This window comes from Salmo salar, chromosome 01 (assembly GCF_965601325.2).
Source record: "Salmo salar chromosome 01, fSalSal1, whole genome shotgun sequence".
Taxonomy (NCBI): domain Eukaryota; kingdom Metazoa; phylum Chordata; class Actinopteri; order Salmoniformes; family Salmonidae; genus Salmo; species Salmo salar.
The window spans coordinates 77,510,955-77,526,395 of record NC_138291.1 but is presented as its reverse complement, the minus strand read 5'-3'; the positions used below and the strand labels follow the sequence as shown (position 1 = coordinate 77,526,395).

Below are 15,441 nucleotides of genomic sequence, written 5' to 3'. Positions count from 1 at the left end.
TACAGCTCAGAACAGCCCCCATTTACAGTGTTTCACTCAGTCTGACATTTTGGCTCAGTGACTCACCCGCTTACAGTGTCTCATGACTGCAGTGACCTCATCCTGACTGAGCAGTTTCCTGGCCATGTTCTCCACTTGTCCCAGGGTCTCAGAGTGAAGCAGGGGGCTGCTGTCCTTCACCCCAGCACGGGTCTCCCTTGGAGAGGTCAGCAGCTGGAACGGACGACCCCTCTCTTTATCTAGGGAGTCAGGGGGACAGATATCCAGGGATATATAGAACAACATGATCACACAATGAACGTTCACATTGGTCAAATAACACAGCGACAGAAAATGTGCTTGTTCTCTGAACCACAATATTACAGAGCTACTGAGTGAGTAGTAGTCGTAGTAAAATGCTAGAGGGTGATTAGGGGACATCTGTTTAGCGACGCTAGCGAGTGGTTAGAGGTAAGGGTGAGGTATAATAGCCAGTGGGGTTAGGTTTAAGAGGGTTTCTGTTTATGCTGGTATCAAACCTTGGGTTGCACAGTGGGGTTAGTGTTAGGGTTGTGGTTGTGGTTGAGAGTTAGGGTTGAGGCTATGGTTAGGATTAAACCGGGATGTGGGCATGAAGCTAGGGTTAGGGTTAGGGTCGATATATGATTAGGGTTGAACCAGGATGTGGGCATGAAGCTAGGGTTAGGGTTAGGGTCGTGGCTATGGTCAGGGTTAGGGTCGTGGCTATGATCAGGGTTGAACAGGGATATGGGCGTGAAGGTCTCCAGTCTGAGATGGAAGGACTGGTGCTTTTGTATGTCTGATTGCTAACATGCATGCATTCATGTGTTTGTGTGGTTGTCCAAGTGAATGTAGGATGTGTCTTTTTATAAAGTTGTGCCAGTGTATCTTGGTCCTCTCACCTTTGTCAGTATGGTGGGAGGGTGATTTAAATCGACCCCTGTGGGAGTCCCCTGTCCCTGTCTCTCTACTGTCCCGTGATGTGTCTCTCTCTCTCCTGTTCCTGGACATGTCTCTCCGTGCATCTCTCTTGAAAAGGAGGCTGACGAAGGTCTTGGAACGCTGCAGGGTCTTGCTGCCCTCTCTCTCTCCTGCACTCTTTTCCTTTCCCTGCTTCTTCTTCTTCTGCTTGTCCTCTGAGGGAGCAGCATGGATAGAGATCAAGGTTAATGCACCACATCATGATTTGTTAAGTGACATCATAATATACTGTATTCATTTCTTTGACACTGTTGAGTTTGAATACTAGATCTGACGTGACTAGCACTCCCTCTACTCTTCACTTCTTCTTCTGCTGCTGTTGCTTGTCCTTTGGTGGTTAGGGGGAACGGTCAAATCAAGTAAGGCCCTGCGATCCCCAGGAAACTTTGGTGCGGGCCCTAGGTCAGGGAAAACTGACAGACAGCCTGGTCACCCATGATGCAAGTCAGTATTCGACATCCATCCATGACTGAGGATGACGTGGAAACCAGCCACTAGGGGCAACAGTGAGCGCTGTTACCGTCAAGTAGGTATTTCTTTTTCAGGTGTTGTGGATGGGAATGGCAAATGGGTGTAATCATCTGCCTCTGATTCCAAAGGTTGAAAGTTAAAATCCAGCAATACAATATATTTTGGGGATTTTTGTTTTAAGCCTATCCCAAACCTTAACTCTTACCTTAACCATTTGGAGTTAATGCTTGAACTTAACTTTAAACACTTTGCAACAACTTCAACATGGATGAACATCTAATTCTGATGTGAGACTGTGAGAGCTAGTTGGACATAGGGCTTCTATCATAGTTACATAGATGCCCTATCAGAATTACATAGGAGCCCTATCATGGGTACATAGATGCCCTATCATGGTTACATAGTTGCCCTATCATAGTGTGATGGAACATTTTATGTTTTTGCTTTTCTAATAACCAATTTCTGTACTCATGCAAGTGACTGAACGACTCCTCACTATGAGTATCTGTAATTTATCAGTACGCCCAGACCCTTGTTTTGAGAATGAAAGATCTCAGTTTCATGTTCTCGGCTTAGAGAAGAAGAAGCCTCGTGAGGTCTTGGTCTGTCACATGCATGACCCAGTATTGGTCGGTCACATGAATGAAGCAAACTTTAATGATTAATTAATTATGAATGATGAATAAGCTAAATCCTGCAAATATAACTTGTCTCTATATAAGAGAACTAACGAGACTACCCAGGTGGAGCTCCTGATTGACATGTGTACTTGGTGCATTGAGTTGGTTGGAACCTCTCCAGCACGATGATGATAAAGGATGATTCATTCAAGATTGACTTTGAGTGTCCCTGGTGGTAATTTCCATGACAATTTGGCGTCAATGATCAGGATGATTGATTCTGCATGCGGAGCTTTCCAGTGGGGGTCTGCAAGGAAAACCAATGGCACATTTTATGAAGCTTGAGGAAAATTCCCGTCTGACCAAAAGCTGTGAGCTGCCCAGGAGGAGACATAACATCTGCGAACAATTGAGGGACACGGCAACTGATTTCAGTAAGTCAATTTAAATGAATTTGTATAAAAATTGAAAAGAATTATAATAGAATCAATAAAACGAAACATAAAAATGGAGGAGGTGGAGGAGGGTACCACTAGTCTTAAGTCAAGTAATAGCATGAAGTGAATGTGGATGTGAGTTGTGTGAGTGTAGTGAATGTTTATGTGAAAGTTGTTTGAGAGTGGAAAGTATTAAGCTGATTGAAATTGGGATAATAACAAGATTGAAATTTGGCTATTAAGCTGATTGAAATTTGGATAATAAAATGTTGAAATTTGGATGTTAAGGAATATTAGTTAAGTGATTGAAATTCGGATGTTAAGGAATATTAGTAAGCTGATTGAAACGTGCATAATAAGTACTGATTGAATGTGGGAAAGTGCGTCTGTTATTCTATATGTATGTGGCAAGACTATAGAATCTATAGGGACCATAGCATTTATGACTACATAAACTTCTATGATTATAGACACTGAGAGACTATAGAGACGCGAGACTATAGATACTATAAAGAGCATAGATACTGTAGAGTCTATGGCGACTGTAGAGACTATGGAAGAACTGTGGTAGTGATACATATGACAGACTTAGAGAGAAGACAACAGAGAGGGCAAGTAACGGTACCATGGAAAGCCCCGCTGACAGCTGTCTGTAGGCATGTATAAGTGAAGTGTCTACAGTACGTGTTCTGCAGTGACTAACAATAGCACAAGGTGCTATTCTATATGTATAGGATATACATATGATGCATAGGAAGTAACGACAAGAGAATAATTGAAGAGGTACATGGAGTAATAAGGGAGATTACTGAGTGTGTTTGGGAATAGTACTAAGTGAATGTGGATGTGAAAGTTGTGTGAGTGTGAAAGGACGTGTTAAACTGATTCAAATTTGGATAACAAGAGGAGTGAAATTAGGATTATAAAAGGATTGGAATTTGGATAATAAAAGGAGTTAAATTAGGATAATAAAAGGATTGGAATTTGGATAATAAGAGGAGTGAAATTAGGATAATAAGACTATTAAGTACTGAGTGAATGGGAGCTGTCAGGGGACTAGCTTGGGTGTGAAAGAGGTAATATGGGAGATTACTGTGCGTGTCTGAATGAATACCCCAACCAGTTCTGTTAGCTGAGTTTTCCAATCTATTATGTTATATACGGTTATTATAAATGTATAGGAAGTAACGGCAAGCTAGTCTTAGGAGAAGGCTAGAGTGAGGGCAGGAGGCCCCACTGACAATTGTCTGTAGGCATTTATAAGTGAAGTGTCTATGTGGTCGAGAAACCACAAGGAACCGTTGAAGATACATATGGTGAACGCCACCACCCATCGATCTACAGGTAGCGAGCACTGACACGAGAAGCCATTGAAAAGTTTGAGAGGGCAACAGCTGAGATGGATAAGGGCTGGAAACAATGAAGTTCATTGATGCCCACGGACACTGACATTTCCTCGAGAACATGATATGTGTACCTCTCGGGCTGCTGCACTGTGATCGCTGTAGGTGGTGTGGACGTGAATAACTAAAGATGTATAATGTTAAATAATGATTCTGGATGGAGATACGAAAGAAGAGAGTATTATTTCTGAATATACTGTTAAATAGAACACTAGAGTGAATATTTAAACCCCTGTATGACTGGAACACTAGTGTAGAGGAGGAATTTGTGATGGAACACAAATGTATAATGGGTTACTAGAGATAAAGTAACATTATACTGATTAGAATGGGTTACTAGAAATGATGAAGTAACAATATAAATAATAATAATCAACTTGCACACCCACACGTAGATGTACGTAAGTGGTGTAAAGTAAAAAGTATTCTGAGAAATGTTCAGGGTGGTCCCATTGCGGATCATGTGATAAAGATAAGGTTAACTTGTCTGGGCTAGGGGGCAGTATTTTCACGGCCGGATGAAAAACGTACCCAATTTAAACAGGTTACTACTCTGGCCCAGAAACTAGAATATGAATATAATTAGTGGATTTGGATAGAAAACACTCTGAAGTTTCTAAAACTGTTTGAATGGTGTCTGTGAGTATAACAGAACTCATATGGCAGGCAAAAACCTGAGAAAAATTCAAGCAGGAAGTGGAAAGTCTGAGAATTGTAGTTCTTCTTTTCATTCTCTATCGAAGCTACAGTGTCTGTGGAGTGGCGTTGCACTTCCTAAGGCTTCCATTGGCTGTCTAAAGCCTTCAGAAAGTGGTTTGAGCATTTTCCTGTCATTGGGCAGAGTATAGGAGATCAGTTACTGAGTGGTCTGCCTGGCAACAAAGGGATTGGATATGCGCAGTCACGCGAGCACGCCGTTCCTTCTTTTTCTTCTTGAATGAATATGCTATTGTCTGGTTGGAATATTATCGCAATTCTACGTAAAAAATACCATAAAGATTGATTTTAAAGAGCGTTTGACATACTTCTAAGTACGTTAATGGAACATTTTGACTTTTCGTCTCTCGTTCCGCGCTCGCGCGTTATGCCTTTGGATAAGTGATCTGTACGCACGAACAAAACGGAGGTATTTGTACATAAATATGGATTATTTCGAAGAAAAACAACATTTCTTGTGGAAGTAGCAGTCCTAGGAGTGCATTCTGACGAAGATCAGCAAAGGTAAGAGAATATTTCTAATACTAATTCTGAGTTTAGGTTGCCCCGAACTTGGCGGGTGTCTGAATAGCTCACCGTGATGGCTGAGCTATGTACTCAGAATATTGAAAAATGTGCTTTCTCCGTAAAGCTATTTTAAAATCTGACACAGCGGTTGCATCCAGGGGTAGTCTATCTATAATTCTTCAAATAATTGTTATATATTTTGTCAACGTTTATGATGAGTATTTTTGTAAATTGATGTGCACATTAGTTTTGGTGGGAATACATTTTCTGAATATCACGTGCCAATGTAAAATGCTGTTTTTGTATATAAATATGAACTTTATCGAACAAAACATGCATGCATTGTGTAACATAATGTCCTAGGAGTGTCGTCTGATGAAGATCGTCAAAGGTTAGTGCTTCATTTAGCTGTGTTTTGGGTTTTATTGACACATGTCCTTGCTTGGAAAATGGCTGTGTGATTATTTTTGTCTATGTACTCTCCTAACATAATCTAATGTTTTGCTTTCGCTGTAAAGGCTTTTTGAAATCGGACAATGTGGTTAGATTAACGAGAAGTTTATCTTTAAAATGGTGTAAAATAGTTGCATGTTTGAGAAAGTTGAATTATGACATTTTGTTGTTTTTGAATTTTCCGCCCTGATATTTCACTGGCTGTATAGCGGCGTTTTGTTGTGCGTTCAAGACACTATCCGAAGGGTAATGAAGGGTGACGTGCCCGGCGCGTTTTGTGACAAAAAAATTCAAAATATTCCATTACCGTACTTCGAAGCATGTCAAACGCTGTTTAAAATCAATTTTTATGCAATTTTTCTCGTAAAAAAACGATAATATTCCGACCGGGAGTCGTTGTTTTCGTTCAAAGACTGAAAATGAAAACATGGAGTCGTCTCGTGCACGTGTGCGCCAGTCTCATTGTTCTCAGATCGACCACTTACCAAATGCGCTACTGTTTTTCAGCCATGGCCTGCAAAGTCATCATTCAACGTTCTGGCGCCTTCTGAGAGCCTATGGGAGCGTTAGAAAATGTCACGTTACAGCAGAGATCCCCTGTTTTGGATAGAGATGATCAAGAAGGCCAAGAAATGGTCAGAGAGGGCGCTTCCTGTTTGGAATCTTCTCAGGTTTTGGCCTGCCAAATGAGTTCTGTTATACTCACAGACACCATTCAAACAGTTTTAGAAACTTTGGAGTGTTTTCTATCCAAAGCTAATAATTATATGCATATTCTAGTTTCTGGGCAGGAGTAATAATCAGATTAAATCGGGTACGTTTTTTATCCGGCCGTGAAAATACTGCCCCCTATCCATAACAAGTTAAGAATATTGGTAGTAGTAATAATTTGTCATACAGTGAAAAATGTGTCATAAAGTAAATCATTTCTCTGGATTTCCTGAATCAGAAATGCCCTAAACTAAACTGTTGTTCTGGTCTGTCCTCTCTCGAGGTTATGGAGAAGGTGACCACAGATGGTATTTAGATGCATGGAAGGGATAAATCGTCCGAGAACAGTGTGAACCTCACCCCCTCTAACCGGCTGAAGTAATGGCGACAATGGCGCTCACTATAGTCCTTCACCACTTCTACCGTGAGACCTGAGTCCGTGCCAGCAGCCAGTACACTGCATCCACTCAAAGCTATCAACTGCCTTTTCTCTCATGCCACATGAGTCCACGTGGAGTGAGCATAGAGAGAGATCCCATCCAAACATCTCTCATGCTACTGGTGTACAAGTAGGAAAATGAACAAGACATAATGGACTGTAAAGGACAGTGGCAGCTCAGGTGAGAAAAAAATCGGGACATTATCAGGGGCCATCCACTTTTAACATGTGCCATTGGGACGAACTGAAACGGCAGAAGAATGAGTGCCGGGAGGGAGGGGGGTGGACAACTGTGCCCTTAATTGATTTTGAGGTATCGGGATGATTGTGGAGGTCTGTACACTGCGAAATCTATAGTACTTTAGACTAGAAATGCATTGAGATACCGATCTGTCATTAACATGACACTCGCGACAAAAGCTCCAGCGGAAATGTCATTGCCAGAATCCATCAATGAAATTGTGTAATGAAGCATATGTGTAACTTTATGAAGCGAATGTCTTAAGCCATGGTTTAACAAGAAGAATTGTGCAACCCAGAATGAAGGGTTTGAAATTATGAAGTGTCTGGTTTTATGTGTTGATTTCCCTTACTTCAATAAAAGTATAGAACCTTATGATAGAAGCTATATCCTAAGGTTTACCTATAAATTGTAATGATAATTATCACAGATTGAGTGATAAGAGGAGGGAAATATGATGGAAAATGTTTTGTTTGTGCTTTTCTAATAACTAATTTCTGTGTTCATGCAAGTGACAAATCCTCACTATCAGTATCTGGAATTTGGCAGTATGCCCAGACCCTTGTTTTGAGAACGAAGCAGTTTCAAGGTCTCAGTTTAAAGAGAAGAATGACCCAGTATTGGTCAGTCACATGAATGAAGCAAATATTGATGAATAGGGCTGTTGCAGTAACCGTACTACCGCCACACTGGTGGTCACGAGTCATGAAGGCAGTCAAATTCCATGTGACCATTTAGTCAAGGTAATTAGGCTTCTCCAAGCTCTGATGCTGCTGCTGGTCACTTCTTAGAGCTAGGGGGCAGTATCCTGAATTTCCGCCTGACTGATGTGCCCAAAGTAAACTGCCTGTTACTCAGGCCCAGAGGCCAGGATATGCATATAATTGGTCCATTGGATAGAAAACACTCTGACTTTTCTAAAACTGTTAAAATAATGTCTGAGACTATAACAGAATTGATAGGCCAGGCAAAAATCAGACTAGAATTATTTTGTTCAGCTCCCAGGCTCTTATTATGGAAACCTATTGGAAACCCTTATGTCCGTCACCCATATTGCAATTCCTATGGCTTCCACTAGATGTAAACAGTAATTATTCAAGGTTACAGGCTTCTTTTTTGAAAAACGAACAAGTATTTGGAGATTATGTTGGGAGAGCACCTGGACCAAATCAGTCTTTCGGTGTGTGAGGGAGAAGGTGCGCGCTTGCGAATTTTCCTTTCCTATTGAACATAGTACTTTCTGTGATAAATATTACATTTTTTACATTTTATACTACCTGGGGATTAAATAGAAACGTTTGACTTGTTTGGACGAAGTTTACCTGTAGCTTTTTGGACTCCTTTGTCTGCATGTTGAACGAGTGGATTATTGAAATCAATGGCGCCAACTAAACTGACTTTCTGGGATATAAAGAAGGATTTTATTGAACAAAACGACCATTCATGTTTTAGCCGGGACCCTTGGGATTGCAAACAGAGGAAGATCTTCAAAGGTAAGTGATTTATTTAATCGCTAATTGTGATTTTGTGAAGCCTGTGCTGGTTGAAAAATATGTTGATGTGGGGCGCTGTCCTCAGATAATCGCATGGTATTCTTTCGCCGTGAAGCCTTTTTGAAATCTGACAATGCAGTTAGATTAACAAGAAGATAATCTTTGAAATGATATAAGACACTTGTATGTTCATTAATGTTTAATATTACAAATATTTATTTGAATTGCACCCTCCAATTTCACCGGACGTTGTCGGCTTCAATCCCGCTAGCGGGACACCTAGCCCCAAGATTAATAGCCTACTAAACTTGCTAACTGCCTGGTCCTCAGCACTCTATTGTCCCTCTAATCACTCTGACGTCAATGCAAATGTAATCGAAAATCGAATCAAACACTTCATGAGAGCCCAAGAGCTCATGTTGCACAACATTGCTATAGGCTATGCATTTGCGCGAGAAAACAGAGTGACGGAATCTACTAAAAAGAGGAGGATCCCATCAGTTTTCTATCGGCTAGGTCTACTATATTTATTTCTCACCTTTCCTAATATTAAGCACATTGCTTATATTTACAACAGGAGTATAGCCTACCGTCCTCCATTCGATATATTCAAGTGCATAGATGACATGTATTTTTTCCCGCTGCCCGTTTCGATGCATGTGCATGATAATGGTCCATTCTGAATCAAAACAAATTTCACACATATTATTTAGTATATGTAAAGACAAGATTAAATCAGGAATAGTCTGATGGGTGACAATATTAGCCTATCACTTGTGAATGATGCCAAACATAAGAAACCATGCTTTTTTAGCGGCTTTTTCAAATCATAGTTGCACACCTCATGTAGCCTAGCTGATGGGCCTATATGGTTTTGACAAGGTTTGTATCACAACTGAAGTGGCTAAATAACTTCTTAAAATAAAGCTCATTAATCCGCTTTAAAAGTGGTGTAGAGCAAACTGGCATACATAAGCAGAGCGTGAGTAAACTTTCCTATACACTTTACACTTTATAATAAAAGCATTACATGCATAATTGCTTTTGTGGTCACTTTTGATAATGGTGTTTTCAACTAATGGAACATTCCACTTATAGCCTACTACCATGTGCGCATTGCTGTGCTTATAATGTGAAGTATTAGCCTAATAGTTTGGAAACATTTCAAGCTAAATGTTCTGATCTGTTATGTCAGCCACATTGCATAAAGTGTTTTTTATGCTAGTGGTTGTATTAATTTGGGATCTATTGCATCCCACAACTGTCCCAGACTATGTTTGAAGACTATGTTAGCCTTCATTCCTCAGAATAGACTGATGAGTTTCAGAAGAAAGGTGTATGTTTCTGGCCATTTTGAGCCTGTAATCGAACCCACAAATGCTGATGCTCCAGATACTCAACTAGTCTAAAGAAGGCCAGTTTTATTGCTTCTTTAATCAGAACAACACGTTTCAGCTGTGTTAACATAATTACAAAATGGTTTTCTAATGGTCAATTAGCCTTTTAAATGATAAACTTGGAGAAGCTAACACAATGTGCCATTGGAACACAGGAGTGATGGTTGCTGATAATGTGCCTCTGTAGCCATTTCCAGCTACAATAGTCATTTACAACATTAACAATGTCTACACTGACTTTCTGATCAATTTGATGTTATTTTAAATGGACAATTTTTTGCTTTTGTTTCAAAAACAAGGACATTTCTAAGTGACCCTAAACTTTGAACGGTAGCATAAGTATATGGACGAGCAATGTCAGATCGGCACAGACTAAGATACAGTAGAACAGAAAACAGTATATACAAGTGAGATGAGTAATGCAAAATATGTAAACATTATTAAAGTAACTAGTGTTCCATTTATTAAAGTGGCCAGTGATTTCAAGTCTATGTATATAGGCAGCAGCCTCTAATGTTTTATTAATGGCTATTTAACAGTCTGATGGCCTTGAGATATAAGCTGTTTTTCAGTCTTTTGGTCCCAGCTTTGATGCACCTGTACTGACCTCGCCTTCTGGATAATAGCGGGGCGAACATGCAGTGGCTTGGGTGGTTGTTGTCCTTGATGATCTTTTGGGCCTTCCTGTGACATTGGGTGCTGTAGGTGTCCTGTAGTGCAGGTAGTTTGCCCCCGGTGATGTGTTGGACAGACCCCACCACCCACTGGAGAGCCCTGCAGTAGTGGGCGGTGCAGTTGTCGTACCAGGTGGTGATACAGCCCAACAGGATGCCCTCAACTGTGCCTCTGTAAACGTTTGTGAGGGTTTTAGGTGACAAGCCTAATTTCGTAAGCCTCCTGAGGTTGAAGAGGCGCTGTTGCGCCTTCTTCACCACACTGTTTGTGTGGGTGGACCATTTCAGTTTGTCAGTGATGTGTATGCCAAGGAACTTGAAGCTTTCTACCTTCTCCACTGCAGTCCCGTCGATGTGGATGGGGGGGGGGGGGTTAAAATGGAGCAAAATGGAGTCGTGACCATATTTGACGAAAGGAGGGCGGGGGAGGGCCTTGTAGGCATCCCGGAAGTTGGAGTAGCAATGGTTGAGTGTTTCCAGTACACTTTTCATAAAGAATAATTCCTTAGACCCTAATCTATGGATTTCACATGACTGGGCAGGGGCGCAGCCATGGGTGGGCGCATAGACCCACCTTCTTTGGTCCCAGGTCCACCCACTGGGGAGCCAGGCCCAGCCAATCAGAGTTCGGTTTTCCCCACAAAATTGATTTTTTACAGACAAAAATACTCCTCCATTTCCGGGTGGTTGGTCTCTAATGATCCCACAGGTAAAGAAGCCGGATGTGGAGGTCCTGGGCTGGAGTAGTTACACTAGTCTGTGGTTCTGAGGCCGGTTGGAAGTACTGCCAAATTCTCTAAAATGACATTGGAGGTGTCTTATGGTAGAGAAATGAACATTCAATTCCCTGGCAACAGTTCTGGTGGACATTCCTGCAGTCAGCATTCAAAATGCACACTCCCTGAAAACCTGAGACATCTGTGGCATTGTGTTGTGTGACAAAACTGCACATTTTAGAGTGGCCTCCTATTGTCCCCAGCACAAGGTGCACCTGTGTAATGATCATGCTATTTAATCAGCTTCTTGATATGCCACACCTGTCAGGTGGATGGATTATCTTGGCAAAGGAGAAATACTCACTAACATGGATGTAAACAAATGTGTGCACAAACTTTGAGAGACATTTTTGTGCGTTTGGAATTTTTGTGCGTTTTTGTGCATTTGGAACATTTCTGGGATCTTTCATTTCAGCTAATGAAACATGGGACAAACACTTTACATGTTGTGTTTATATTTTTGTTCAGTATACTGTAGGATAGATGGGAGTTATCAGGTGACTCCTAACAGTTAGGAAGAGTTATGACATGAAGGCTCTGGTATCAAATGAGTGGTTAAGGAGCAGAACAATTTCACTGTACATTTTTGGGAAACCCAACCAAATTGACATAGAAATGTGAGTTATATCTCTGTCATTCTCGTTGAAAGCCAGTCTAAGAAGAAGTACAGTGCATTCGGAAAGTTAGTCTTACCCTAAAATTGATTTTTTTTTTTTTATCTTCAATCTACACACAATACCCCATAATGACATAGTGAAAACAGGTATTTCTGCTAATTTATTTTAAAAAATGACACAAGTATTCAGACCCTTTGCTATGAGCCTCGAAATTGAACTCAGGTGAATCCTGTTTCCATTGATCATCCTTGAGATGTTTGTACAACTTGATTGAAGTCCACCTGTAGTACATTAAATTGATTGGACATGATTTGGAAAGGCACACACCTGTCTATATAAGGTCCCACATTTTACAGTGCATGTCAGAGAAAAAACCAAGCCATGAGGTCGAAGAGCACCGAGCCAGGATTGTTTCGAGGCACAGATCTGGGGAAGGTTACCAACACATTTCTGCAGCATTGAAGGTCCCCAGGAAAACAATGGACTCCATCATTCTTAAATGAAAGAAGTTTGGAACCACCAAGACTCTTCCTAGAGCTAGCCGACCAGCCAAACTGAGCAATCGGGGGAGAAGGGCCTTGGTCAGGGAAGTGACCAAGAACCCACCCGATGGTCACTCTGACAGAGATCCAGAGTTCCTCTGTGGAGATGGGAGAACCTTCCAGAAGGACAAACATCTCTTCAGGACTCCACCAATCACGCCTTTATGGTAGAGTGGCCAGATGGAAGCCATTCCTCAATAAAAGGCACATGACAGTCCACTTGGAGTTTGCCGGCACCAGCCCCGGCACCATCCCTACAGTGAAGCATGATGGTGGCAGCATCATGCTGTGGGGATATTTTTCAGTGGCAGGGACTGGGAGACTAGTCAGGATCGAGGGAAAGTTGAACGGAGCAAAGTACAGAGAGGTCCTTGATGGAAACCTGCTTCAGAGCGCTCAGGACCTCAGACTGGGGCGAAGGTTCACCTTCCAACAGGACAACGACCCTAAGCACACTGCCAAGACAACGCAGGAGTGGCTTTGGAACAAGTCTCTGAATGTCCTTGAGTGGCCCAGCCAGAGCCCAGAACCCGATCGAACATCTCTGGAGTGACCTGAAAATAGCTGTGCAGCAATGCTCCCCATCCAACCTGACAGAGCTTGAGAGGATCTGCAGAGAAGAATGGGAGAAACTCCCCAAATATAGGTGTGCCAAGCTTGTAGAGTCATACCCAAGAAGACTCTAGGCTGTAATCGCTGCCAAAGGTGCTTCAACAAAGTACTGAGTAAAGGGTCTGAATACTTATGTAAATGTGAAGAAAAAAAACATTTTAATACATTTGCAAAAAATTCTACAAACCTGTTTTTGCTTTGTCACTATGGTTTATTGTGTGTAGATTGATGAGAAAAAAAATACTTTTTATCCATTTTAGAATAAGGCTGTAACGTAACAAAATGTGGATAAAGTCAAGGGGTCTGAATACTTTACGAATGCACTGTAGATCAGTTATATGTGTGCTATTTCTATGCTTCCCGTTCTTAAGTTTAGTTTTTGCATCTTTCAAAATGCTGAAAATACAATATTTTTGGTTATTGACAATATACTTCACAGCGGTTTAGAATGTACATTGATTCTCTACACTATACATTGCTTGTTTAGTCACATAACCTAATTTAAGTTTAACTTTTAGAATTTTAGCAACCCTCCCTTAAAATCTGGTCCCAAGTCACTTTATTGTTAAACAAGCAAGCGGCTGCTCTCCATTAACATTTAATCATCTCTTCCCAACGTCACAGATTGACACAGCATTCCAGTTCTGGCACAGGAGCGGTCTGGTGTTATTTTTGTGACCTATTTGTTGATAACACATTCATCTCATTCGATACTCTGAGGGTTGACCATAATATTCCCAATACCCAACACTTTTTTAGATACCTGCAAACTCACAGCTTTGCCAAAAAACATTTAGATTCATTTCCACTCGAGCCTACTAAGTGTCCAGTCGAGAGGTGCTTAGATCTTAACCCTTATCTGAAGGGCACAATCTAGAGATTATACAACATAATACAGCATTAATCTGCCTTTCTTTGCAAATACAAAATCTGCATGGGAGCAAGACATAGGAGGCGAGCTACCCGATGATATATGGCAACAAAGTATTGAGTGTATCCACAGATCATCATTTTGAATAAGGCATGGGCTTATTCAGTTTAAGGTTTTACACTGTCTCCATTCGTCAAATGACAGATTGGAAAAATATACCCAAATGTTGACCCCAAGTGTTTGAGATGCCACTAGAGTCCAGCGACTGTGGGACACATGTTTTGGTCATGCCAATCTTTGAGTGGCCTCTGGTACCCCATTTTTGAGACATTCTCACATATGTCTAATACAACTGTTAGCTCCAACCCGGTCACTGACATTTTTGGGGAATGCTACCACGCATTAGGCAAATGCGATAGCATTGGCCACTCTGCTAGCTCGCCGCCTTGTCCTCTTTCACTGGAAGTCTGCAAAGCCGCCCTCCTTTATGCAGTGGGTTAAGGAGGTGATGTCATCGCTGCCTCTGGAGAGGTTAGGTACACTGTGCATGGGTCCCGACAAAAGTTAGACTTAATCTGGTCCCCATTAATACATTACATGGAGAGCCTGTCTTTTACTTAGTGTAACTTGCATAGTTTGGTAAGCAGTCTTGTCTGTTCTAGTGGCCATTTGTGCTGATCATTTTTATTAAACTTTTTTTCCCCATTATTTTTGTTTCTATTACTGTTTCTATTACTGTTTTTCTGTTTTTATTTCCTATTTAACTTACTTTTATAGATGCCTTGATGGGTTGGGAGGGAGGGAGGGAGGGAGGGAGGGAGGGAGGGAGGGAGGGAGGGAGGGAGGGAGGGAGGGAGGGAGGGAGGGAGGGAGGGAGGGAGGGAGGGAGGGAGGGAGGGAGGGAGGGAGGGTTGCGGTTGTACTGTTTTTGTTGTTATATCTGAAAATCGATAAATAAAGTAAAACATTTAAAAATATACATTTTAGCAAGCAGGAAGTGGCGGCACGATTTTTGCATATTCACCTTTAAAGTAAATTGACTAAATTAAATCAAATACTACCACGTGAAAAGCCCATTTGTTACAAGTAATCTCTTTGTTACGGGTATTTGTTAAATGCTTTGCTTGTGGATGTACCTTTGCCAGATTGAGGTTCACAGAGAAAAATTACAAAAATAATTGTATGTGTGTGTTATTTCAAAGTATAATTCATTACACTTTGCATGGTTCTATGCTCACACTGGCCAATAAAAGTGGATGATACACTCTTCAGTAAGAGGTTAAAGACTGTTCATCTCTCATCCAGTCACATTCTCTGCCCTCTCCAGTAAATCATTCCTAGTAGACAACAACCCGGTAATATTGATGTATTGTACACAGATGGTTACATTCACTGTTATTTTGAAACCTCTGCCGCAGTCATCTGGATAACATTAACAAAAGTATGACTCAGGGTGCATCTGAATAGTCTGAAGTGACT

At 41.2% G+C, this 15,441-nt stretch overlaps 1 protein-coding gene across 1 annotated transcript in view; it reads right to left on the bottom strand.

Moving 5' to 3' along the window:
• pdzd7a (PDZ domain containing 7a) overlaps positions 1-15,441 on the bottom strand; it is a 46,728-nt gene that overhangs the window by 16,291 nt on the left and 14,996 nt on the right. Inside the window, exons 8-9 of the mRNA XM_082967622.1 lie at positions 903-1,136; positions 67-239 (exon numbers count right to left, since the gene is read on the bottom strand). Coding sequence (XP_082823748.1) covers positions 67-239; positions 903-1,136 — 407 coding nt within the window. The remainder of the gene's footprint in view (positions 1-66; positions 240-902; positions 1,137-15,441) is intronic.